This window comes from Mirounga leonina, unplaced genomic scaffold (assembly GCF_011800145.1).
Source record: "Mirounga leonina isolate KUSES-001 unplaced genomic scaffold, KU_Mleo_1.0 Mir_165, whole genome shotgun sequence".
Classification (NCBI taxonomy): Eukaryota; Metazoa; Chordata; class Mammalia; order Carnivora; family Phocidae; genus Mirounga; species Mirounga leonina.
Genome location: NW_023270415.1, coordinates 56,772,389 through 56,799,342, shown reverse-complemented (window position 1 = coordinate 56,799,342; position 26,954 = coordinate 56,772,389). Strand labels below are relative to the sequence as shown.

Sequence of the window (26,954 nt, the reverse complement as noted above, 5' to 3'; positions counted from 1 at the left end):
GGAACCTTGTTTAGCAGTGATGTTAAGAGTGTTGGTTATTTTCGGGCGCCTGGGTGGCTCAGTTGGTTAAGCGACTGCCTTCAGCTCAGGTCATGATCCTGGAGTCCTGGAATCGAGTCCCACATCGGGCTCCCTGCTCAGCAGGGAGTCTGCTTCTCCCTCTGACCCTCCCCCCTCTCCTGCTCTCTCTCTCTCATTCTCTCTCTCAAATAAATAAATAAATAAATCTTTAAAAAAAAAGAGTGTTGGTTATTTTCTTCTCTTAAAATTATATAATTTTGATGATAATTGATGATTCTCTAACACAGACAGTACTGTAGGCTTGTAAGATTTGTATAGATATGGGAAATTTCCCTAGATGTATACAATTTTACTATTAATTTAGGGCCATTCCTGTTTTTTGCACCTTTCCTCAATAGGCAACAGAAATTCACTTTATAATCTTTTCAACCTCCAGTTCATTGTTTAGATTTTCTTGTTAAGTTTTATTTGCTGAATTAGAGTCAGCATTGAGATTAATGGGATGCCTAAACCTAGAAATGAGGCAGTGCTTATTTTTAACTCAGACTAAGTATGGGGGAAAATAAATCAAGACATAGATCAGAAGTATAAGCCTAGCCACTAACCTGTATCGCACAAGCTACAATAATAAGCATATGGTTATAAGTTAACAGTTAAGAAGTGCTTCCCCAGGCCTACCACTATTCTTCCTAAAATATTTCTTTACTCTCTGTGATGCTTGAAAAGTATCCCTTACTTTTCCAAACTGAATGATGTCTATTAATTGGAAAATTCATTTGGGATAACAGGTGATGCCTTTATAAAGAATAGCCCTAATGTGTTCCTCAGAGTGATTTCTGTCTAATCTGCTGCCTCCTTGGAGTAAGGTAATGTGCACTTGTTACCTGTGTTACCTGAGAATGGTTGAAACCTCAGCAAAAAGTGGCATTGTGAGTGCATGTCACATTCAAGGTTCTTTAAATAATGATTTTTAAATAAATAAGGATTTTTATTTCATGAAAATGTATATCCCCAGCAAAGATTTTTGTAACTTTCCTAGAATAAAGGTATGTTTCCCCAAGTTGAAAAGATTATATACTAAATATTACAAGAGAAACACCCCTTACTGATAATCTTGCTTTGGGTTTATTCTGAATTATTTCAAAATAACTTCAGCAAACCACTGTAGAGAGACAGTTGGGGATGGGCTTTAACCTCCAACTTCATCGTCTACATGGTCTGTCCACCAGTTTAAGATGTAAATGCTTATATGTTGACTTATTCCTCCCATTAATCCCATGGACAACTTGTTCAAAAATACCTTTTGCCACAGGCACAGTTAGGCACAAAGCAGATGGATGTGCCCTCCAAAGGACAGATGACTAATGTTCAAAGACTAAGGAGCCCAGAGTCCTCTCATGATGCAGGGTGATTTCCCTCACTGCACACTAGTCCATGAGAGCCCATCCCCATCCCAGCATTTTCCAACATTACACCTAGTGCAGTCAGCTCTTTCTCCATTCAGACTAGGAAATCAGAAGAAATTAGTAAAACTGGGGCATCTGGGTGGCTCAGTCAGTTAAGCGGCTGCCTTCCGCTCTGGTCATGATCCCAGAACCCTGGAATCAAGCTGCATAGGGCTCCCTGCTCAGCGGGGAGCCTGCTTCTCTCTCTCCCTCTGCTACTCCTTCTGCTTCTACTCTCTTGCTCATGCTCACTCTCTCAAATAAATAAATAAAAACTCTAAAAAAAAAAAAGAAATTAGTAAAACAAATAGCTCATTATAGAACCCTCTGCCCCTTGACTGAGAGAAAAACATTGCTTTTCTTTATATGGTAGGATTGGCTATGTTCTTGGGAATAACATTCTCTTGTAATCTCTATATGAGTGTAAGGTTTAGACAAGGCTTTTTTTTTTTCTGGCTGCATTTACTATATAATATCACTGTATTGGATTCTGACTAAAACAACAACAATAAAAGCATGTGTGTGTATCAACTTTATCTATAGGTAGAAATGGCGTGCACACACACACACACATACACTTTCCTCTCTAAGAGCATGCCATCCAGACTGATGTCATCCACTTAGTCATCCATCCACTCTTTTCCTTCGCTCCACTTTCCATAAATTACTTTACTTACATACAACCATACTAATAAAGTTTCTATCAAATGTAGCTGATCATATGACTCCTCTAGGGAGTTTATTCCTGGCACCACTCCCAGATTGTTCTGATTCAGTAGATCTGAGGAAAACTGTTTGAGTTGATCTGTGCCTGGAATTTTGGATTTTTATAAAGCTCTCTGGATTATCTGAAAAACACCAGGTTTGGGAGTTATGAATATATTCTTCCTTGGTTCTGTTCCTTTCAATGGCCAAGAATATTGAATTTCTCAAACCCTCAATCAAAATATATAATTTAGTTATTTCAATTAAATAATTATTTCAATTAATATTTATAAGAGGTGTTTATTATATGTATACTTAAACAATCACCCGTGAGTAATTGCCATTTTCAGCCTGATAAGACAAAAGCTGAATAGCAATCAGAAATACTATCTCTGTTTTGTTGTTGTAATGTCTGTTTTTATTTTCAGAAAAAGACTGAGCACTACGTTTAGATAAGGGACTGTAGCAGGGACAAAATTCAAGGCAATCTTTTTACCACACTCAGTATTGTGTAGTTTAAAGACTTATGTCTAATGCAAAATGTAGACAGAATGGGTGATTATGGAGAGGAGTCAGTAAAATAACTTAATATTGGTTTTGAGAGTCTGAAAGAAGGGGTTAAGAGAATTGTCATATTTATGAGAAACTAGGTAGTTGAAGGACTTGATTAATAACTCTAATAAAATTCTTTTGGCAGTATGAAAAGAAAGTTATTAAAATGTTGTTGTTTTTCAAGATGTATTATTTTCAAGCTTATTTCCTAACCCATGTGCTAGTCTTTGGGAATACTACTTGTGAGAACCTATTGCTAAATTTTCCGTAACTTCGTGAACTAGTTGTTAAACATAGCCATTATTAAAAATTAAATTAAATTAGATTACAATTATAATACAATTAAGTTATATTAAAAACAAACAAATACAACTTTTCATTTCCTAATTATTTTACTACTTTTATTATTATGTGTGTTTTTTAGGTGAGCTGTGTATATTATATCTCTATGGTAGAAATACTATGCAGGGTGTCCATCCTTTCCCAACTCTGCATACAGAGATATCACATTGATAGCTTGATATTGGCAACACTAGGAGTAGTTACACTGTAGAAAATGACAAACACTACAGACCTTGACTTGATCTATTGCTTTGCTCATCATCTATACTTAAGTTTAAGAATGGGTTTTGTCTGTAGCCATTCTGTTGTGAGTAACACCAAAATATTGAGAATACATATTTTCTAGAATTAAAAACTATTATTCAGTTTAGCTAAGAAGTTTCTCCTGTCATTTGTAAATATGACTTTCTGATACAACATTGTTTTTACATTGCTTTACTTAATCTTGTTAACATAAAAAAATCAAGCAATATTCAGTTAGGAATCATTTTGTTTGCAATTATAAGTTGCAGATACAAAAATTTGGCAAAAAAAAAAAAAGACTGAAAGTATTCTGTAAAAATCTATGGAATTTGCAGCAATTAATATATATATATTTTAATTTTTTTGCTGTTTGTAACTTGCATGCTACACATCCCTTCATTCAGGGGTTCCCAAACAGTCTATGGGCCAAATTGGTCTTGACACCCATCTCTATAAATAAAATTTTACTGGGAGAAAACCATGTTCATTCATTTACATATTATCTGTCCCTGTTTTTGTGCTACAATGGAAGTATTGAGTAGTTATGACAGAGATATGATCCCCCAAAGAGTCTAAAATATCTTCTAATTCTTTTTTAGAAAAAGTTTGTCTACCTTTCTTTATATTAATAAAAGTTATTTTTTTTTAAGTATGTATGGTTATATATATATATATATATATTCACCAATTCTATTTGTCTGAGAGCTGGTTGTTAAACATTTTCTAGCACACCAGAGATCTCATATGTCCACCATATATATCTACCAACTTTGCTTGTTCACTGGTAATCCTTTGCTATCTCTTCCTCCAAAAGCACTCTCTAAATATTTATTTGTCGAGAGTGCTGTATTAGACCTCATAAAACCCTTCATTCTTTCCCATACTAAGTATAACAGAAGTGAAATGATTTGTGACAGGCCATACAGCTTTAAAGGTAGAATTGGGACTTCAACTCTGTTATATAATCACAAAGTTAAACCTCCTGAAAAGCTCACTCTTCATTGTGTCCCAAACTCCTTTACTAAAATATATTAGCTCTTATAATTGAATACACATTATATGGCTATTTTAAAGACATAAATATTTTATTTTGAACAAAAGTTCTCTGCTCTGTTTCATTTTATTTTGGAGAGAGCATAAGGTTTAGAACATTGTCCTTTTTTATCAATCATTGTAAAAATTATTCTTTTTTATTTTTTATTCAAACTTTGACATCTCACTCACCTTATTAGAAAAACTTTATTGGGGCACCTGGGTGGCTCAGCCATTAAGCGTCTGCCTTTGGCTCAGGTCATGATCCCAGGGTCCTGGGATCGAGCCCCACATCGGGCTCCCTGCTTGGTGGGAAGCCTGCTTCTCCCTCTCCCACTCCCACAACTTGTGTTCCCTCTCTCGCTGTGTCTCTGTCAAATAAATAAAATCTTAAAAAAAACCCAAACTTTATTTAAATTTCCAAATCAACCTATAAAACAAGCAGCCAAAATGAAAATTCTAATATTCATGAGTGGGAATAATTTGCAGCTTTGTGTGATTATACATATGTACATGTGTGATTTCTCTTTTTTGATTTTATTTTCTATGTACTTTCTGCTCTTGGGTTCAGATAACATCTGACTTGCTAATTCATTAGAGGAATGACTGAGATTATGCCTTCTAATCATGCATTTATTATAAACAAAAAACACAGTTTTGAGTGTTAATAAGCAGTTCATCATGATAGGGTTTGACCTTCCAAATCTAGGAGGGTCTGTACACCAAAACTAATTTCAGGCCCTGATCCATTATAAAAGGTTTGATAACTGAAACATGGCAACACTGAGTTCTAGTCTGTTCTATTATGAGACTACCAGGTTAATGGCAACCATTTGACAACTTAGAGCCTCATCAAGGAGCTTAACTAACGTTACAAAAGCCCTCAATGCCTTTCATGATATTAATTCTTAAATCAACTTGAAATTCTAAAATTTGACATTAAAGAGAGTCTTCATTATCTGAATTAGGTGCTAAGTAACTGAGAATATTTCTTTTTTTTTTTAAAGATTTTTTTTTCTTTTTATTTATTTATTTGAGGGAGAGAATGAGACAGAGCATGAGAGGGGGGAGGGCCAGAGGAAGAAGCAGACTCCCTGCTGAGCAGAGAGCCCGATGCGGGACTCGATCCCGGGACTCCAGGATCATGACCTGAGCCGAAGGCAGTCGCTTAACCAACTGAGCCACCCAGGCGTCCCGTAACTGAGAATATTTCAATGGGAAACACCAGAATCCTCTCCCTTCCAGCACAAAAAATATATTATACAGTTATCTTATTCTTTTTTAGATTTATAAATTTTTGAAAAACAAATAGGTGTTAAGACATATGCTGAAAATAATAATAATGAGCTAAAAAAAAAAGGAAAAAGGAAAAAGAAAATAGGCCCAAATAAATAAAAGCATACTTAATAATCCTGACTTTAATCAGAACAGAAATATGAAAAGTAATGATCTCAAATAAAAGTTTTATGGGTAAGACCCAATATAATCACTCTGTACTGTAAATTTACTTTTTTTAAAAAGATTTTATTCATCTATTTGAGAGAGAGAGATAGTATGAGGAGAGGGGTGGAGGGAGAAGGAGAGCGGGGAGCCTGATGCTGGGCTTGATCCCAGGACCCCAAGATCATGACCTGAGCCAAAGGGAGACTGAGGCACCCAGGTACCGCTGAAAATTTACTTTTAAATGAAATGTACATTTTGTTCGTTTTATTTTTTTAATTTATATACGTGCATCCATGTCCACTTCCAAAGTAATTTGCCTTTGGCTACACTGCTTTGTCATTTCTTATTACCTTTATGCTTCCATACGTGTTTGAATACATTTGAAGGATTTTATTTACAAGTTAAATAGCATTGGCTTGATCATTACTGTAAAACTCTTCTCTCTTTAAAGCCTTGCTAATTAACACCTGCTTTTCATCTTGATTTAATAACTCTATACATGCTTCCAAAATTTCATAGTTGAATTATCACACTTCATTTTACTTTTATGATTATAGTGGTGTTTCTGTGTTATTTGTTTTCTACCTCTTGACTTTACATTGTTAAATAAACTGTAGTTAATAAATTTTGGTGCTGAATTAGATCCTTCCTGCTGGGTTTAAGATGTATATATATTTTTTAGTATTAGCCCTTTTCATTCTTTTTCTTTCAATCATTATTTTAAAATGATGTATTAAAGACAGTTTCTTTTGGAAAAGAAAAAAGTATGCTTCTCACTTAAAAAGTAGAAAGACACAATGTAAATGTCTTTCTGGGGACAGATGATATTTTTTAAATTCCCTTCATTTTAAGAATGATGTCTTGATTTTTTAAATTTTATTCCCAGCACCTAATACTGTGCATAGAACTAAATACGAGTTGAATTATTTTGTTACTTTTTTAACATTGTTACATAAAAAATGATTTTCATGTGTAAAGTGAAGGTTTCTCCTATGATTCAACTTTTTTTTGTTTTATCACCACTGAAAATTTAAGAAAAACATTAGGAGAGACTTTTTAAAAAATTAAAAACAGAATTCAAGAACCAATTTCTGTTTACTCATTGACATCAATTAGTTGTTTAATTTATGTTGCCCCTTTATTTGGCTATTTTTGAGAAATGAAGTTCCTACAGTGTATCCATGCATAAAAGCAGAACTAGTTGAACCCAAGAAACAATTATTTATATTTAACATAAGAATGAAGTTACATGCTGGTGAAAAGAAGGGAAATAAAAGGAAAATATTCTTTGGGGTTACCTAGACAATATTAACCACAAATAAGATCCACTGAATTTGCTGGTTAAATGGTTTGTTTGTGAATTTATAGCTCTAAACTTAGAACTTATGACCTATATTATATAGATAGTCATAAAATAAATGTATTCAAAAGCAGTTTCTGAGAATATTGAACATTTGAAACTCACAGACACAAAAGGGTTTTCCAGCAAGCGTGTTGCCTTGTCTCTGAATTATCACTGGTGACTACTATTCTTAAGAAATCAAAAGTTTACTCTTATGTAATCAAAAAACAAAATTCCTGAGCTAACAAACCTCAACATTTGGTTAAGCTTTGTTGAAGATAAATAACTTCTTGCTGGTAACTAAAACAGAAACTTACTTGTCCGGTAAGTTCCACCAGGGTGTTCAAGGTACTCCTATATAATTTTAGGAAATTTGTCCATGCAGCCCTCTATCTAGTGCTTTAAACAGTCAACCCACTTTTTTTTATTGTTGTTTTTTTGTTTATAATTGACAGAAAAACCTTTCAAAAGAAGGGAGAGAACAGTAAAATGTTTTATTTTAGGAATTCCATGACCATGTTGGCTTGAGTTCAGCTCTCAACCTTCTCCCTCTATTTCTACCTTCCTCTCTAATTTATTGCTAATACAATAAATAAGCTGGTGGAGCCTGGAGGTGCCTATGAAGCTGTAGATTCCCTCAATGACCCTGCTCGGCAGGAAGCCTGCTTCTTCCCCTCTCACTCCCCCTGCTTGTGTTCCCTCTCTCGCTGTGTCTCTGTCAAATAAATAAATAAAAATCTTAAAAAAAAAAAACCTGATAAAGATTTGAAAAAAAGAAAAAATATAAAAACTACACAAGAATTTTCATTTATAAATTATAGAAAACATTCTACATAGATTACAAAATTAAACCCAAAAATTTAGCCCAAGAAAATTCTATCATGCAGATTAGCATTATAATAATGAAAATTTCCATTGCATACCATCTAACTGCTTTCTTTTACATGACATGAACATGAACATGATGAATACCACTTTGGGGGAACACTAGTATTACGGCAAGGTCACTGGTTTAGGAGTTCAGCAACATAATCTTTACACTAATACCAGGTTAGAAGTAAAGCAGTTTCAGAAAGGAGATAAATAACTTTGAGCAGCATTTCTCAACTTTTTCCATTCATTATCATTCATCTAATGAGCCCCCAACCCCATGAAACTAAATATTATAGAATAAAATTGGTCAGATAGAGTGATCTTTGTAGCCTACTAATCATTGTAATACATAAGACTTCATCACAAGCAAGAACCAATTTTCACTGCCTTGGGGGAGTGGGGCATAAGTGCTCCATTGAAAATTCATGCCTAAAGGCAAAAGAATGGTAACATGCAATGTTGGTAAGCCTTCCACTTAATTTCTATATACTTTTTTGGAAATAATATGGCTATATCTGAACATTTTAGCTCAAAAATCCCATATATTGGAAACTTCCTTATGAAAATACAAGTACCAAAAAAATGTGAGGTATATGTAAAAGGTGTTTATTTCAGTATTGCTCTTAGGAACAAAAAACTTGAATTTATTAATATGGGAATGATAGTTGTGGTAGTGTCACTGTGTGAAATATTGCACAGCTCTCAAAAGGCAGAATCTGTATCTACTGACCTGGAGAGATGTCTATAATGAACTGATAAAAGAAAAGCAAATTAGGATATAATGAGAAGTTACAACTTCAGAAGAATGAGATTTACATGGGGATGTTTGAGACTCATCAGTTTTGTTTTGTATGTTTTTGTCTTGTTAAATTAGTTTCTAAAAGCATTTGGTACTCAGTATTTTTTACATGTCAAAAATGGATTAAGTTAAAGGAAATCGGTAAATTATAGAAATTGCAAAAGAAGCAAGTATATTTTATATTAATTATGTTATTAGAAAAACAGGTACTTGACCCTCTTGAGCAAGTTGCAGAAAAACAACCAATCAACCTTGGAAACCAGTCTTTCTGTAGATATCCTCAATTTGAAATGCCTGCCATAAAAAAAAAAAAAGCATTATATTTATAATAAGACCAATAGTTATATAATATGAGTACTTAAGGCATACTGAGCTTGGAATTTTAAAATTATCCATGTGGATTCTAACTTTCTTAGCTTGATATATGTAGGAATTAATATATGTAATTGTCCTTGGGGAACATGAGTGATCTGATTTAGGAAGAATACAGTAATTTCCTCTTCTTCATAAATATAAACACATGATTGGAATTGGTTTTTATTGGCACGTTTACATTTTTAATTATAAATGTTTTGCAGATTTATGATGGAAAAGATAAAACGACTCATCTACTAGGTGCATTTACTGGAGCATCTATGAGAGGATTGACACTTAGCAGTACTTCAAATCAGCTCTGGCTAGAATTTAATTCTGATTCTGAAGGGACAGATGAAGGTTTTCAACTTGTCTATACCAGTAAGTATTTTGGAAGAAAAAAAATGGCCAAAGGCTGAGTATTTATTAAATAATTGCAATTTACCAGATGAAATAATACCCAACATTTGATCGTGAATTTGAAGTGTAAAACTACCTTCTATACATATAATTTTATTTGACCTTAACAACAATTCCATAAATTACAGGTATTCTAACTGTTGCAATTTCACATTAAAACAGCTAAGGTTCAGAATGGTTAAGTAATTTGTGGCTTATTTATTTACGTATTTTTAAAATAGCAGTATTCTCCCCATCCAATATTTTAAAAATATAATTTATTTTTTTAATAGATGAAAATTCAATGTTTGCAATGTGTGTAGTTATATTGGACAGTCATTAACGATAACTGGATGGTTTCAGATGAGTGTACATTAGAGTTAAGTTTTTATTTTGTTTTGCTTTTTGTTGAATTGATTTATTAAAAATAAATTCATACAGAACTATTGCATTATACTTCAGTTGGCTATTCTGACAATTAAACAAGTAGGAGTTCAAAGACTGAGAACCATGGGTTGATGGATTATATCAATTGTTAAATGAATTAACTGAATTTATTTTACCAGTGTCATAATATAGGAAACAGACTTATTATGTCTATCAATAAATTATATTCAAGTAATATATCTATTGAGTTTCTACTCTGTAAGACAGTACACTAAGAAAGTAAAGCTCATGTAAAACTGGCAGTGTGTTTAACAAATTAAGAATCAGATCAAATCAGTTCTTGGAAGTGCAGAATGGTCATTTAATTTAGGAAAATCAACTAAGCAACAACATTCAGAAATCTTTACTTTTAGCATATTTGAAAAAGATCTAATGACCCCTATAAATTTTCTCAAGAAGTCAGATGAATGGAAACTATTACAGAAACTGGAAAATTAAAATTATTACAGTATCAAAGATATGGGATCCTGAAGGGAATTTGAATCAAATTATTGTTTGTGAAAATATTCTTTCTTAATGATATGAGAAGTAGGAGACAAGAGAGTATATTATATTAAAATTGCATTATATTTAAAAATCTGATGCATATAAATAAGAGATTACTCTTGCTCCCTGTTTATTTCAAGGCTTTTTTCTACCTGTGCTAGAATTGTTACATCATTATCGTAACAAAACCTAAATTAACAAAATGAATGTTCAATTCATATTTTTAAATCCTGGGAACCGTTGTGTACAATGCAATTTTTTATGAAGTACTTCCAAAGACAAATGAAAATCCAAGCAAATTGTGTTTACAGATATTACTATGTATATCACGTAGTATGTTGTCCATACTACGTGATATACTAAAAGTAATAGTATTGACAATTATTGCTCAAATATAATTGGTGTGATCTGCTCAGAAGGACACATTTTTTCAATCTGCTTTTCTCTGCCCCTTTCTCTGTTTTGCAGAGTTGCTGACATTTTTCAAGTCATGGCTCACTGTTTACATAATGATCTTTCTTTGCTCTGCATCATTTTGCATTTCTCCTCATCTAAAATGTTAATGGGTGTCATAAGAAAAAAACCTAGATTTCCTTTCTGTATATTTAAATTCTATGTAACGTGAAATTATTGGTGCAAAGATGTTAGACATTGTAGGACATACCTGCATTTAAAATTGTGTGGGGTGGTTAGGTGTCTAGAATGAGTCAAATCATTGATCTTATTGTCATTGGTATGAGCTCCTACATGTCAAAAGAGACATCTTAAAAAGCAAATATTTGAAATCACTCTTCTTTTCTTAATGACTCTAGTTGTTCATTATAGCATGTGTGTCATTATGAAGATGGAAAGCTGTAGAATGGGGAAGAGAATATAAAAGCAATTATTTTTTTTTTAAAGCGTAGATATACATCTATAAATATTTTTAAGTCTCAGAACTGAAACTAAAATGTTTCCGTCTCAGATCTGGAACTGAAATGTATAGCCTACTTCCAAGTTGTGATATCGGTGGATATCACCAGGTCAGTGAAGGGTCCTCTGATTTTCTGAATCAACAGCGGTGTTCTGAGCCCCTTTTGGGGAGGGTCCTGGAATTAGTAACACATCTGTCCTTAACTGTATTTGTTCCAAGGGGTTACTTCTGATTTTGACAATGGCAATCTTTCTCCATATCTGCACTATCTTAATAGCTAACCCCAGATTTCCTAGCTTTTATGGAAACTTATTCCCACCCTCCAAATACGTTTTTGTTTCCAACCATAGCACCCATGCCAGGCTGCTTTCTCTTACAGGTTAACAATTGTTATTGGTGTGCCCCCCAAACCGAAGCATCAACTGAGCCTTTGAACTTTAAGACTCATCTTTGATTTTTTCCCACTGATGCTTACTTACCCTGACTCCTTCAGTCAGAGCTAGCTTACTTTTTAACATTTCATTTGCAGAAGTTTCTGTTCTCAACTAATATAAGTTATCACACTGTACTGTCATTACACTTTTTTGCAAACATATTGTGCATACTTCTTCAGGGGGCCATTTCCTCGCTTCATGTCTTTAATCAGTTTTAGTTCAATTGCATCTCTTTAAATATTCTTAGTAAATTAACATGTGGTCTGAATACCGATTTTATAAAATGCCTTTGTGTTATAGAAGAAGATTCTACAAGGGCACATATTTTAAATATTCATAAACTTCTTAGAGGCAGTAATTAATTTCTTAACATAAAAGAATTTGCTAAGGTGCCCAAACATGGGGGAAAATGTAAAAGACCATGTTTTTGTATATGAATTCTTGTATCTGGTTATTTCTAAAGCTAATTCTACCCTGCCATTCTGTGTTGTGTCCCTCCTTACAATTATCCAAACTTAGTCTCTGAAACATCTGAGAGAACCCTTTGTGATGTAGAGGAGTTCCCAGGATTCCCATTAAGAGAATTAGAAACAGAAGAGAGAACAGTTGGCTCTAGGGCAGATCAAGTAAGAATTCATAAATGGGATGGTATTAAAGGTTGGGTTGGTGGGTCGCAAAAAGAAATGGTGGGGAGTATACCAGGTAAAGAGAATAGGATAAAGAAAGGCACAGAGACTACTAGAAAGATCCTGTCAAGCACATTCAAGGCAAATACAGCAAATAATCCAATTCGGATTAATCCCATTTACCTAGCTCCTCATAATTCTAGCGTTAACACAAACAGGCCTTTTATGAGCAACCTTATCTAATGACAGGTATCTTATCCAATGATAGTCACTCTCTGTCTTTCTGTTGTCCATTTTGTTGCCTTGTGTGGTTGCCTGGTTATTTTCAGTTTTAGGTAGAGAGAAACACATTTGGCTGAGAAAAAAATGAGGAAATATTTTAGAACAGAACTTTTTAAGGCACATTTTATTTCAACTGTCTTATTGGCCCATTCATTATATAATCATTAAGAGTAGCAAATGGACCAGTGCAAACAGTAGTTGAGATGTTGCTTTTGGTTTCAAGTAATGGAAAACCTAACCATAACTTAAATAACCAGGATTTATTTTTCTCATATAAGACAAAAGATGAGAAACAGGTAGGTAGGTTCTTGATTCAACTGTCCAACCTAGGCAACAAGTGTCCTGCCCCTAGCTCTCTTCTGTGGCATCCCTAGAGTGTTCATTTTTTGTCCTAATGCTTGTGATATGGTCACAAGATGCTACTTTAACTCCAGGCATGTTCAAGGCAGGGAGAAAGAGGGAACAGGTGGTGGCAACCACAAATGCTCCTTTATCAGGAATGAAATTCTTCTGTCAGACATTCTCTTATCTCTGTGTTCAAAACTGAGCCATGTGGTTATACCTGGATTTTCCAGCAAGACAAGCTGGGAAATGAATTATTTGGCAGACTAAATAATTGACTTAGTATTAGACCACCATGTTAGACTGCCTCATATGATTCTTTTACTGCTGGGAACAAAATCAGGTTGTTTGTGAGGAAGAAGAGAAGAGATATTGAGAATACAACTTACGGTGTCGTTACAATGTACAACTCTAACAGTTATTCCAAAAAAAAAAAAAAATCCATAGATGTTGCATCAAATATATGCCTCTGCGATTAATGGTATTATGGTATTATGGAAGCCCAGGCTCTTGGGTGTTTAGAAACGAAAAGCATTTGGTTTACCCATTATTAATAATTTTAGCTCTACTACACTAAGAAGACAGTGAGCTCCTTTCACTCTTCTTCATCAATAAATAAATTATATACATACTTGTGAAAATGTTACACCACACTTGAAGGGACAAACTCTCCCATTCCTTTATTTTTCTAAAGCAAATTAAATCTCTTCAGTCATTATCCATTAAGATAAACATAACAAAAACATAACATTAAGAATTGTCAAGAATAACCTTATTTAGCCTTTGTGGGGTTATCCTTCTCCCAGATAAGTTTGTCAGTCAGCTCTATCAAGTTTGACTAGAACAACTGAAACTTAGATAGCTACACTGGTTGAGTGTAAAATGGCATGATAAACTTGGTGAGACCTTGACTACCATTAGGGAATCAATCCCACTACTCAACCTCTCAGAATGGACTCCCTCTTAAATTCAGGCCCTTCTTCCATTCTTCTCAAATTAATGGCTATCATATGCTCTTGCCCTGGAGAAATCTGAAACTTATCCCAAATAAAGATATAGATAAAGCATATTTTTTAATACAAATTAGTCAACAATTTCCCTGTGACCCCTAAAGGCATAGCTGCATTTCCTAGAGAGAATGGGGGAGTAAAGAAAGAGAAAACTACCATCTCCTTCTAAAGTTGGAAGAACAGATCAGAAATTAAGATATCATTATAGTATCCTTCTTAAAGTATCACTCTGTTCTGGATCACTCTGTAATAGAACTCAGCAAAACCTGATAGGATAACCTCACCAGACTTCTTCAGCCCTTCAATGCACATTTCAAGAAGGCAGTTGTAAATCCAGTGTCTTTCACTGAATCTCTCTCACTGAAGGCTAAGTTGTAGAAATGTCATTTCTATTTGGTCATATGTCTTATCTTCCCTTTTATTCCTGTACTGGAATTATATTTATTATGGAATCATAGTTTGTCTTTCCCCTCTGGAATGTTTTATGCCCTGGAGATAAAGAGAACAGTGAATATACAAAGTTCCTGCTCATATGGAGCTAATTTTTAGTGGAACAAGACAGAAAAGAAAGACAAGAACAAAGGATAAGAGACTGCTAACTGAGCAATAGGAAAGATAATATAGGAGATGGGGCTACTGTAGCTAGTTGGTTCAGGGACCCCATCTCAGAAGAGGTATTACTTGAGTTGATTTTGGAATTGTAAGAAAGGACAACCACAGACAGATCTGTGGGCAGAGGGTGCCAGGCAGATAGATCATTAAGTGCAAAGGCTCAAGAGAGACCTGAGCTTAAGTTGTGTGGGTAGAACTGAATGAGCAAGGAGAATGGGACAAAATGAAAACGTGGAAGCTAGGCAGGGGTGAGGTGGACTATAGTGAGGGGTTGAGTTTTACCTAATAGGTACAGAGAGACCTTTCAACACTAGCATATCTTTAAATATTAGAGTTAAAAATAACAGCTAGCATTTATCTACTCTCTACTAGGTATAAGGTATAACCCTATGAGGAAGGTACTATTATCCCCAGTTAGAAGAAGAGGAAAACAAAGCACAGAAGAGTTATGCTGCTTTCCCAAGGTCACAAAGCTATCAAGTACAGATACGGAAATTGAGCTGAAGGGCTCTGCCTCTTAATCACCGTACTATATTATCTCCAACCCAAGTTTGGGATGTTTTATATTTGAAATTCCATGGATTAATTATTTTTTTTTATTGTTGATGTAAATGTAAAAACAAATAATATTTTAAAAAGTAAATGCAATTATTTCCAAAGACACTTTCATCATTTTATACCTGAGAATCGGAATGCTTTCTTATTGGCTAAACTTACAATCAGGGAATACCTTAGACCTACTGTCTTTTATGTTGTTTGCGTAGTCTTTAAACTTAATGTCTTGAAGTAATGCTTCGTTGCAGATTCTTTTAGCTCTATTCATTTGTAGTTCTCCCACTTTCATTCAGTAGAAAGTGATTGGGTATTTTAAACAATCATCCATTACAGAGCTAAATCGCACCTTTTTGATGGATTATAGCATTGTCTTCTCAAAAGTTGATCTAGTAAATGGCCATGATGCCCAGACATTAGACACTATCCCTGGGCCTCTTGTTATCACCTCTGCACATTTAATTTGCTAAAAAGCCCATTGGAGAAATGTTCATTATCCCAAGGGAAAAAGTTCGGCTATATTTGGACCCTTTTAGCCTCCCAGTCTTGTTGCTTGAAATGATTCAGTAATCCACATGGAACATGCACATTTCAAATTTTATATTCAAATTAATGATGGGCATTAGCTCATTTGTGATGCCTTTTCTTGTGTACTAACCTTATAAATATATAATAAATTATCCTTATATAAACTCTCTAATTACTAGTATGTTGTTGGCAGTGTTAATCATGAAAAATAATCAGATGACTTATTGACTCTAACTTTATTCTTTGGATATAGTTTATTTAATGCAAATGCAAGTAGAGAATAAATAAATTACAAGGGAGCAACAAAGTTACTCCATGTTGTTCTGTGTCCCATAAACACTTAACAGATGCATTTGGCATTTCTTCTACTCATTAAAACTTGGAATTAACCAGGTAATAAAGGAAGTACTGACTAATGCTGCATTATGTAATATAAGGTATTAAAGAAATATTTCTTGATTATCTGTCACTTACATAGATAATATTAGATAGTTCTTCATAATAAAATAACAAAATAGTCACTGTCATTTTTATAACTTTGACATCCCAAAAGCTTTGTAAGGTTTGAACTAAATATATAAAGACCTACTAATATACTCCTTACATAAAAATTAATTTCTTGGGGATTGAAAACTTACATGGGAGTATAAAAACATTAAAATATTTAGGAATAAGGAGCACCTGGGTGGCTCAGTCGGTTAAGCATCTGACCTTCGGCTAAGGTCAGGATCCCTGGTCCTGGGATAAGCCCCTCTTCAGGGCTGCTTCTCCCTCTCCCTCTTCCCGACCCGACATGTGCTCTCTCTCACTATCTCTTTCTCTCAAATAAATCTTTACAAAAATAAATAAAATAAAATATTTAGGGAAAAAAGTGTGTCCTAGAACAGCGGTGTCTTTAAGGTGGAGTAAGATTTCTAAAACAAGATATACAAGCAAAAACCTGCCAATAATCAGTAGCATCTCTGCCCTTCTAAGCACTTCCCTGAAGTGTAGAGACTAAAAACCTGGCAACTGTATTTCCCATACTCTGGCCAGCGAAGATCTCTACTTAGATTCTGCTGGTTAAATGCAGTCCTGTGAGAGCCGAGAGGTGGAACGGATGGAGAAGCCATTATTATTGTCTATCGGTGTAGCAGGTGGGAGTGTGAGGCTGACAGGTGGTTTTATGTGGCAGCAGCTTCCCTGAACTCCAAGATGTCCTGAAAGCCAGCAGTGGTCTTCTGACCTTCACTGTCTGCATTTCTTGTATTTTCCCTCAATACAAGAGGAATAAAGATGTACCTACTTCTTGTACGGAATCTTAGCAATTCAAAATGTCTAAGTGCCTTCTATTTTCCTGACCAAACCCCAGTCAACATTTATTTTTTTAAATGCCTCTATAACAAAACACCCCATGAACAAAGTAGAAAGATGAGACAGTTTTAGGAAATATTTACAATATATGTAACGGAAAAATATAAACTCTATAGAAAGGAATCCTATAAATTAATAGGAAAATGAAAAGAAAATTTCACACGAAAGTAGCCTCAGGTAGGCAGTAAGCAAACAAAAAATGCTTAATAGAAATTGAAAAAAAAAACCTAAAATAATATGTTATTACATATTCATGAAGTTAGTAAAAATTAAAATGCTCTACAATACTAAATGCTGATGGCAATTTGAAGAACATGAAACTCTTTTAACTTTGGGGAATGCAAGTTGGTAAAGTCACCTAGGAGAGTAATTTGGCAATATCTAGTAAAATTCCATTCCTAGATGTATCTAGAATACACCAACTCTACAGTTTGGCCAAATACAAAATGGCTGATAGTTAAAAATTAATATTCAGACAAAGCTGAATCTCACCATCCCAGAATGATGTACAAGTGTATGATATGCAAGACACAAACTAGCCTATTTAAAAATATCACTCACATTTTCATGCCCAACAGATTAAAATATAGGAAAGTCTGTGAGTAATGTTTTCTACTCAGAACTTTATACATAGGATTTAGACCATCAGAAATTAAAAAAAAAAAATTATTTACCATATCTCTTATTCCTCCAGTTCGAAATGCATATCAGTCATTTCCACAAACTTCTGCTTGTTGAAATGTTTTACTTCTATATACTGAAAATTGTAAGGATTGTCTTTTTTTTTTTTTAAGATTTTATTTATTTATTTGAGAGAGAGAGAATGAGAGAGAGCAAGCACATGAGAGGGGGGAGGGTCAGAGGGAGAAGCAGACTCCCTGCTGAGCAGGGAGCCCGATGCGGGACTCGATCCCGGGACTCCAGGATCATGACCTGAGCCGAAGGCAGTCGCCTAACCAACTGAGCCACCCAGGCGCCCATAAGGATTGTCTTCTTAAACCATTCTTATAAAGTTTGTGGTTTCAAAGTTTGGTATGTTTCACAGAGTTTGACTAGTGAGGAATAAGTTGTGCCTTTTTTTTTATTAGTTTGACTAGTGAGAAAAAAGGAATGTGTAGTCATTTAATACTTTCTTCTCTTTATTCCTATTATATTCTTTATTATGTCTGAATCAAAGAGGATGATCACAGCTGTTGTGCATGACTGTGGACAATTTCCTGCTTGTGAATTTTATTCATATTTTTTCCACGCTTGCAAATTTTAGAGTGGCAAAATTGACATTCTACTTTGTATACGTCTTCATTTAAATATAAAGAATTCTAAAATGAGGCGATTTCTTGCAAGATTCATGGCCTAAGTAGAATTTAGTAATCAAACATTAAATGCAATTCTTATAGATTATTCTACTAAATATTATGAACCAAATCCATCAAAGAATTCAATAGAGATTAAAAGGATAGGATAGGGGCGCCTGAGTGGCTCAGTTGGTTAAGCGACTGCCTTCGGCTCAGGTCATGATCCTGGAGTCCCTGGATCGAGTCCCGCGTCGGGCTCCCTGCTTGGCAGGGAGTCTGCTTCGCCCTCTGACCCTATCCCCTTTCATGTGTTCTTTCTTTCTCATTCTCTCTCTCTCAAATAAATAAAATCTTAAAAAAAAAAAAAAGCACTTAAAAAAAATGATAGGATAATCTAATCTTTGTTTCCTTGCAGTATTATTTAAAATTTGATGCTTTTAAAAAGTTTCAGAAAGGATGTGATTCTTTACTGTATTTAGCCAACATGCTTTCTCAGTTCCCTTATTAACAACCTATTTCCTTTCTATTTAACAACTTGAAAGTTCTTAGTTTTGGTCTATACATCTAACATAGCTACATTCACCATTAAATACTCTAAAATGTAACTTTTACAATATTAAGTACATATTTACATTTTAACTGAATTTCAAAAAAATAAAGCATATAAAGGTCTTCTTGGTTTAAGTTCCATCAGAAATGCTGACTTACATTCAAAGCTTGAGTTTTCAAATATTTATATTGTAAGCCATCTGCCTTATTGTATTACTGTTCTGCTGACCATGTGACATTACCCCATGTGAATACATAGCTATTGCTCATAAACAAACTGCACAGAATTATGTTGAGGTAGGAATTCAACTAACTTTCAGTAGGCCAAGGCAGAAGTTAAAAAACAGATTAGCAGATTTTGATGGAATCTTAGGACAAAATGAACTCTGGATCCCTACATGGGTTAGTAATGTGCAAAAGGAGACAAAAAAATATAGCCTTTTTGTAGCAGGGAATAATTGAAAATAATGTAAATGCTCATCAGTTGGAAAATAAATAAATCAATTTTGGAGTATGTTACTAATGGAATACCCCAGAGTAGTTAAAATGAATAAAATGTGTATGTGTGATATATGTGTGTGTGTGTGTATAAAGGTTAAAATATAATGCTGGGCAATAAATAAAGCCTCAGAAGAAATTTAAAAATAATTTTATAATTTATACAATGTATAAATACTTACAGGATGCCTGGGTGGCTCAATTTTAAGTGTCTGACTTTGGCTCAGGTTATGATCTCAGGGTCCTGGGATGCAGCCCCAGGTCCAGGCTCCCTGCTCAGCGGGGAGTTTGATTGTCACTATCCCTCTATCCCTCCCCCTACTCATGCTCACATGCGCTCTCTCTCTTTCTCTCTCTGTTAAATAAAATTTTTAAAAATGTATAAGTGCGGGCACCTGGGTGGCTCAGTTGGTTAAGCGACTGCCTTCAGCTCAGGTCATGATCCTGGAGTCCCGGGATCGAGTCCCGCATCGGGCTCCCTGCTCGGCAGGGAGTCTGCTTCTCCCTCTGACCCTCCCCCCTCTCATGTGCTCTCTCTCATTCTCTCTCTCTCAAATAAATAAATAAAATCTAAAAAAAAAATGTATAAGTGCAAAACATACTACGTTGTTCATAGATATATAGATATGTGATAAAAATATAAAATAGGTGTGAGAATAATTTACTAATTCAGAATATTTGCTAGCTCTTGGTAGGGAATAATCAGAAAAGAACTGAGAGGAGAACAAAAAGGAGCTTTAACTTGTCTTATAATATTTATTTCTTAATAATAATATGTGAATATGAATCAATTAATATGAATATTAATCTGAAAACTAATCTGAAATAATATTAATATTAATCTGAAGCCACTGTGATACTAGAATCTGATAGAGCCAAATGGTGAAGTTGTTGTGTTATTCTTGGTATTCTTTTGTGGGTTTCAAATAATGACTTAAAAATAAATTAGAAATCCTTATGCTAATGGTGGCAGGAAAGGAATTAAATCTCAGTTTAAAAGTCATTCATTAGGTCAAAAGGATTTAGGTAATGGGGATTTTCAGTTCATTTTGTGCTCTAGAAATTTTCATTTCATCAGAGTATCAAATTTCAGGAGGAATGGTGAATATTTACGGTATATGGGATTTTTCATACACATCTTTATTTAATTGTCAGTTTCAAGTATTTGAGCTTTTCAATGAAAAGACTGGCAGCTGAATGTTTCCATAAAGATAAGACAGATCTGAATATTTATGAATAAGCAACAATAATTCTACCAAATTGGACTAAATTATGTTGTGCTTTGTAGCTTATATACTATTGTCCATGTGCATTTTTATCTACAATGCAAAGTATTATAAATTATATTAATTTACAAAGAATATCTCCATTTTACCTCATCACCAGCAATTGCCAACCACATTTACAGAACATTCAAATTAAGGAAGGATGAATTTGGTAATAAACCTTGAAAAAGGAGCTTGATTTCCATTTTTATTTTGATAAATGGTATATGATAAAACTGAGAAGTGGCAGGGTTTTGAATGATAAACTGAATATTATGTCTGGTGGAAGGCATACAAACTTGTAATTTTTAAGTAAGGACATTTTAAATGTAGTATTAAGTATGCAGATCCATGCAAAGTAATGTGTCCTGAAAATTTAAAGTTACTACTTCTGCCATTTCTGCTTCTGTATTTGAAAGATTGATTTGCTTGACCATGTATCCTTTATATCTCATATTTGTCACAATTTGAGTTAACGACTTCTAACTTCTTGTTTGGTTCTGTTTCTGAAGCTGTTTACATTTACCTTATTTTAACATATTTTCACCCCAATGAAACTGCCACAAATTGATCTGTACAGGAAATTCCTGAAGATTTTTTTTAATTGTTTCATAAACTTCGGTTTCTCATCAGCATTATTTTAGTTCCTTTTTCAGTTGTCTCCTCAAGATAATTGCCTCTAAAAATCCACATTCATTCACAAAAATCTTTAAACACCTTCTATGTGCCAAGATTTGTGCTGGGAAGGCATTGTGGCAAAAGGGGGCAGGGGGATGAAATAATTCCACTCTAGAAAAACAAAGAAAAGAAGCAAATGGTTGTAAAATAATTAAAATGTGCAAAGGAATTCTTTGAGTGAGCAGGAAAAAAAAAATGGCTAAGGCCCGAAAGAAGAAAGTAGGAAGGGTTTCTTATGTTCTCTGAGAGGTGATGTATCCCTCAATATACTGAAATTATCATATATATTCAGTACTTGGAGATATGCAAGTTTTAGTGATTTAATATCTGTTTTGACGTTCTAGGAAGTCAGCCATGCAAATTCGTGATTTGACATACTTGAGCTAATACGTGCTTTTTTGTTTTCTAGTTCAAATCTAGATTAATTTGGTCACAGATCTATGCCTATAAAAGAGATGCAAATCTTTTTGTTTATAATATGATTTGCACACATAAAAGTTCTCTTTTTCTCCGACATTATTTGACTTGAAATCACAGATTTTCCAAACTCGTGGAGCTCTCTAGAATATTCTTTATAGTCCTCTAGTCTCAGAAGCTGTAACTGGTGCAAATCGCACCAAATTATCTTTGGCACATTCATTCTATTATTTATCTTACATTTATACACTCTGTAAGACACTAAAGACAAGAACTCCAGGGGCACCTGAGTGGCTCAGTAGGTTAAGTGTCTGCCTTCAGCTCAAGTCATGATCCCAGGGTCCTGGGAGTGAGCCCCATGTGGCTCCCTGCTCAGCCGGGAATCTGCTTCTCTCTCTCCCTCTGACCCTCTTCTCGCTTACATGCTCTCTCTCTCTCAAATAAATAAATAAAATCTTAAAAAAAAAAAAAAAAAAGATGAGAACTCCATAGCTAAGGAGCCTAGATTTTGATTACTACAATCATGCTTGGTTTAAATCATGAAGTATCCTTTTCTAGTTCTTTCAGAATCTTAATAGTGAATTGTGCCATGATTGTTAGGTTTTTAATATTTGTTCTTGTTGACTTTATTCTGCATATGCACACAAGGCCTTCTGGATCTAGACAGATGAACACTTATAATTTAAATAATATAATAATAATAATAGGGTGGCCCCCACTCTTGACCCAGTCCTTACCCCTGTAGTAACATGATGGAAATCAGATGGCAAAATCGACACGAGTGGCCAGGGACAAGGGATGAAGAAAAATGGACTTGCTCTGTTTAAGGCAGCTGACTTCCCCTCCTCTCCCAAAAGGAGGGAGAAAGACACTTGCTGCTTGGAGATGGGATGGAAAGGATTCTGAGCTCTCATTTTAACCTCTGGAATGTAAATACATATCTCTAAGAGTCAGGTTAGCCTACTATGTCTCCTGTTATTATAACCTAGAGATGTCTGTAAGACCCTGGGCTTCATTCTCCCTCAAAGTATAAACATTATCCCTCAAAGTAGAAACCTCCTCTAGAGTCAGGTAAAGCTCTCCGGCATTTTCTCACTTCTGGTATAGTTAGTTGTAAATTAACTTCTTCAGGGTTATTCTTACCTCAGGAAACCAAGTTTCCAGCAAAATTCATTCAGAAAGCCCAACTGCTGAACACAAAAATAGTTTCTTTGCACCAGAGAATGATAACATGTAGCTTTGATACATTTTTGTTTTTGTTTTCCTGTGAGAATTTTTGAAAGCTATGTATTTTGGAGAGGGTAGAATATAGAAATTCATAGTTCTTTAAGCTGAATACTATTACTATATTACCTCTTGAAAAATTGTATTTTTAATATGAGACTATGATTTTCTTCCAATGTTATCAAAGTAAAGTGATCTACAGTTATATTTGCAAGGGACATACCTGTAAATTGGACAGTTATGATTTCACATGTTTTGTCTGAATTTTAAAATTTTGATGATATAATCCTAGTAGACACATTGGTCAGAATTTATTGCGAGCCATAATTCACTTGAGGTAAGCAAGAAACTTAGTGCTATAACAAGCCATGATACAGTTATCTAGACCATGGGGTATCGTTGCTAAAGTTCAAAATTACAATCACACAATAAAATTACAGCAAATTCTAATTTTCAAGGAAAAAAAACTCTTTATGGCTACTGAATACTATCAGAATTAAATATTGTTAGAGTAATACAGTTAGGAAAAAGTAGTAATTATGTTAAAAACAATAGAAGACTGTACAATTTTAAATCTTCCTGTTAAATGTTGCTTTTAATAATTTTGTATTCTTATCACAGGTTTTGAACTTTCACATTGTGAGGATCCTGGCATTCCACAATTTGGATACAAGATCAGTGACCAAGGCCACTTTGCCGGTAGCACTATTATATATGGATGCAATCCAGGCTACACTCTCCACGGCAGTAGCCTTCTCAAGTGCATGACAGGAGAGAGAAGGGCGTGGGACTATCCTCTGCCTTCCTGTATTGGTAGGATCCTCTTTTATATCTTCATAATTATTTCTGTAGAAGTGTTATCCATATGTGCTGTACCTTTTCAAATGATCTTATCTGTCCACCCACAACTCAAACCTTAAGTCATGAAGTGCACGAACTCGTAGCTCACCTTTGTCAGAGGAAATGAATGGAAAGTGAAAGGGTCTTTTTCATAAGCTCATCAGTAAGTACATTTTTTGTACAACGGGGATGAAGTCGTATGGAGTCATTTCAATTCTCGTCTCTTGATACAAGACTTAACTCACTACAAAAGTATGTTAAGACTCTTATCATACACATTTACTGAATCACATCGATTAGATTTGTTTTAATAAACAAAATTATCACCTGTCCTGGTGTCAAGGTAGATTAAAAAACAATGAACTCTTCTTAATAACTCTAAAGGCTTTCTTTTTATATATACTTTTTCAAAAATCTAAGGAAGTAATAAGCTTTTCTGATGTGTGTGTAGCATAACATAATTAGCCAATTTCAATAAGAAGAAGCAAGTGATACCAGATATAGTGCCTACAAGAAGCTAGAGAATGGATCATGATCTCATTGTACAGCTGGAGTACTGCCAAATTATAGATCAATTAATGAATGGGTATGTGTGGGTAGGAGGGTGGATAGAAAAGTGTTGATAAAGATGCCAGTTTGGGAGTTTGTTTGTTTAGGTTTTTGTTTGTTTGTTTGTTTTTTGGTTTTTGGTTTTGTTTTCTTTCTGCTCCAAAGATCAAATAGATGTCTGGCTTGAATGCTAGGCCAACAAAAGGAAACATTTTAACAAAAAACATTGACTCCTTAATAGGGAACAAACATACAGCTACTCTTTAGCCATTCTTATTTCTTGATCATATTTGTGGAGGCACAAATCCATTCTGCATCAGTCCCATATAAATAAAATTGACCTAAACTTAAAAAAAAAAAAAGGTAACCGCTTTATTAAGGTATAACTAATATCTAAATACTGTGCATATTTAATGTATATAAATTGATGAGTTTGGAAACTTAAACCTTTCAAATTTCTTTGTCAGTTGATATGACTAACATATGAATCTCCACAAAACCTATGAGACTGCAAGTAGAAAAAAGTGAAATTCCAGTCATTAAAGGCCTTGCATCTAATTACACAGTGTTTTTGATGTCACAAGACTTCTGTTGGTTTATTGAAACATTGATTCACGTAGGAAGCAAACATGTTTTTATCTAACCAAAATGCAATTATAGGCCTTTCTTTTCAGATGGCATCCGATTTGGGATAGATTACGAAGGTACTATCTAAAATAATAATCAACCTAAATTAACAAAGCTTGGGATTCTGGAATATGACCAACAGTGAGCCCACTGGCATTAGTTATGAGAAAAATAAAGCACTGATTAATTCTCTCTGAGGTTGTATTCTTTGCTGTAAATATGAAATATATTCAGAAAAGCATTAAGGATTGCAATTGCACAATACTATAAACTTGTAAATACCAATTTTCCATGCTGTCCTTAAAACTAAGATCACAAAACAAATATATTAAAACATATATATTTTCTGTATATGTTGAACCAAGCTAAAGACATTCTTCTTTTTAAAAGATTTTATGTAAACAAAAGGACATTTGGTTTTTGATCAGAAGATTTTAATTCTGTTCGTAACAAATCGATGTGCTTCATATTTACAAATCTCCCAAGTCAAAACTTAGTGACTTGAGGGATGCCTGTGTGTCACGGTCGGTTAAGCGTTCAGCTCTTGGTTTTGGCTCAGGTCGTGGTCTCAGGGTCCTGAGATCCAGCCCCAGGTTGGGCTCCATGCTCAACGCGGATTCTGCTTAGAGTTTCTCTCTCCCTCTCCCTCTGCTCCTCCCTACCAAAAAATTAAAAAAAATAAAATCAAATAAAACCTTAGTGACTTGATACTGCTCGGGATTTCATGAGAAGGGTAAACTTTTTTTTTTTCTTTTTAATGATGGTTGATCAGGAATAACAGCTGAAAACAGTTGGATGGATGGTGTGTCATGCTGATGATTTCCATGATAACAGAAGATGAAATTCTATTTTAGATGCTGTTCTCTACTGGCAACAATTAATAGCTTTACCACCTGGCCTAGGAGCATAATTTTCTGTTCTCACTAAACTTAAACATCTATCATGGCTATATATTTGCCTCTCAAATAAGAAACTTTTTCTGTTACACGGATTATTTCTAGGTAATTATGGTTCTGAAGCTTATACATGGATCAAACAAATAATTTTTTGAAACACCATAGCCAGAAGGATTTAACCTATATACCTGCTTTAAATACTATTTCATTTTTATGCTGCAAACATTAAGTCTTCTGTTAGGATATGAACTCTAGTGCTATGGCGTATCTCACTGGCTCATTTGAAGTCAAAATGCCAGGTAAAATTTGTAGAAAAGAAATATGGAGAAAAAAGAACTATGTTTAAATTCAAGATACAATACAGTATACAAAACATCAGTTTGACCTTTAACTGATTAAAAGTTAGTCTGGAGGAATGAATATCAAATCTGTTCTCATAGTATATGTATGCCATAATAGTGATGAATTATAAAGAAATGATGTAAAATGAATTAAAATAGTTACATAGTGCAAGGTTGTCCACAAAATTTTTGTTAAAAAACGAGAAAAATCTAAATGAGTGATGGCAACATCTTAAATACTGGTATCTTCTTATTTATGTTAAAAATAACAAACTTGTAATTTTTTTAAAGATTTTATTTATTTATTTGACAAAGAGAAACACAGCAAGAGAGGGAACACAAGCAGGGGGAGTGGGAGAGGGAGAAGCAGGCTTCCCACGGAGCAGGGAGCCCAATGTGGGGCTCGATCCCACGACCCTGGGATCATGACCTGAGCCGAAGGCAGACGCTTAATGACTGAGCCACCCAGGTGCCCCTTGTTATTGTAAATTAAATTAATGTTGCAGTACAAATAAAGTTGCTTGTCCTCTCTAAATGAGTATATTAGCATTCTCCAGTGAAATAGAATCAGTAGAATATCTAAATCTAGGTCCATCTATCTATCTATCTATCTATCTATCTATCTATCTATCTATCTATC

At 34.3% G+C, this 26,954-nt stretch overlaps 1 protein-coding gene across 3 annotated transcripts in view; it reads left to right on the top strand.

Moving 5' to 3' along the window:
* Positions 1-26,954, top strand: part of CSMD3 (CUB and Sushi multiple domains 3) — a 1,201,062-nt gene that overhangs the window by 876,077 nt on the left and 298,031 nt on the right. For all 3 annotated transcript variants that reach the window (XM_035011782.1, XM_035011781.1, XM_035011780.1), the window contains 2 exons: positions 9,376-9,532; positions 23,683-23,874. In XM_035011782.1, coding sequence (XP_034867673.1) covers positions 9,376-9,532; positions 23,683-23,874 — 349 coding nt within the window. The remainder of the gene's footprint in view (positions 1-9,375; positions 9,533-23,682; positions 23,875-26,954) is intronic.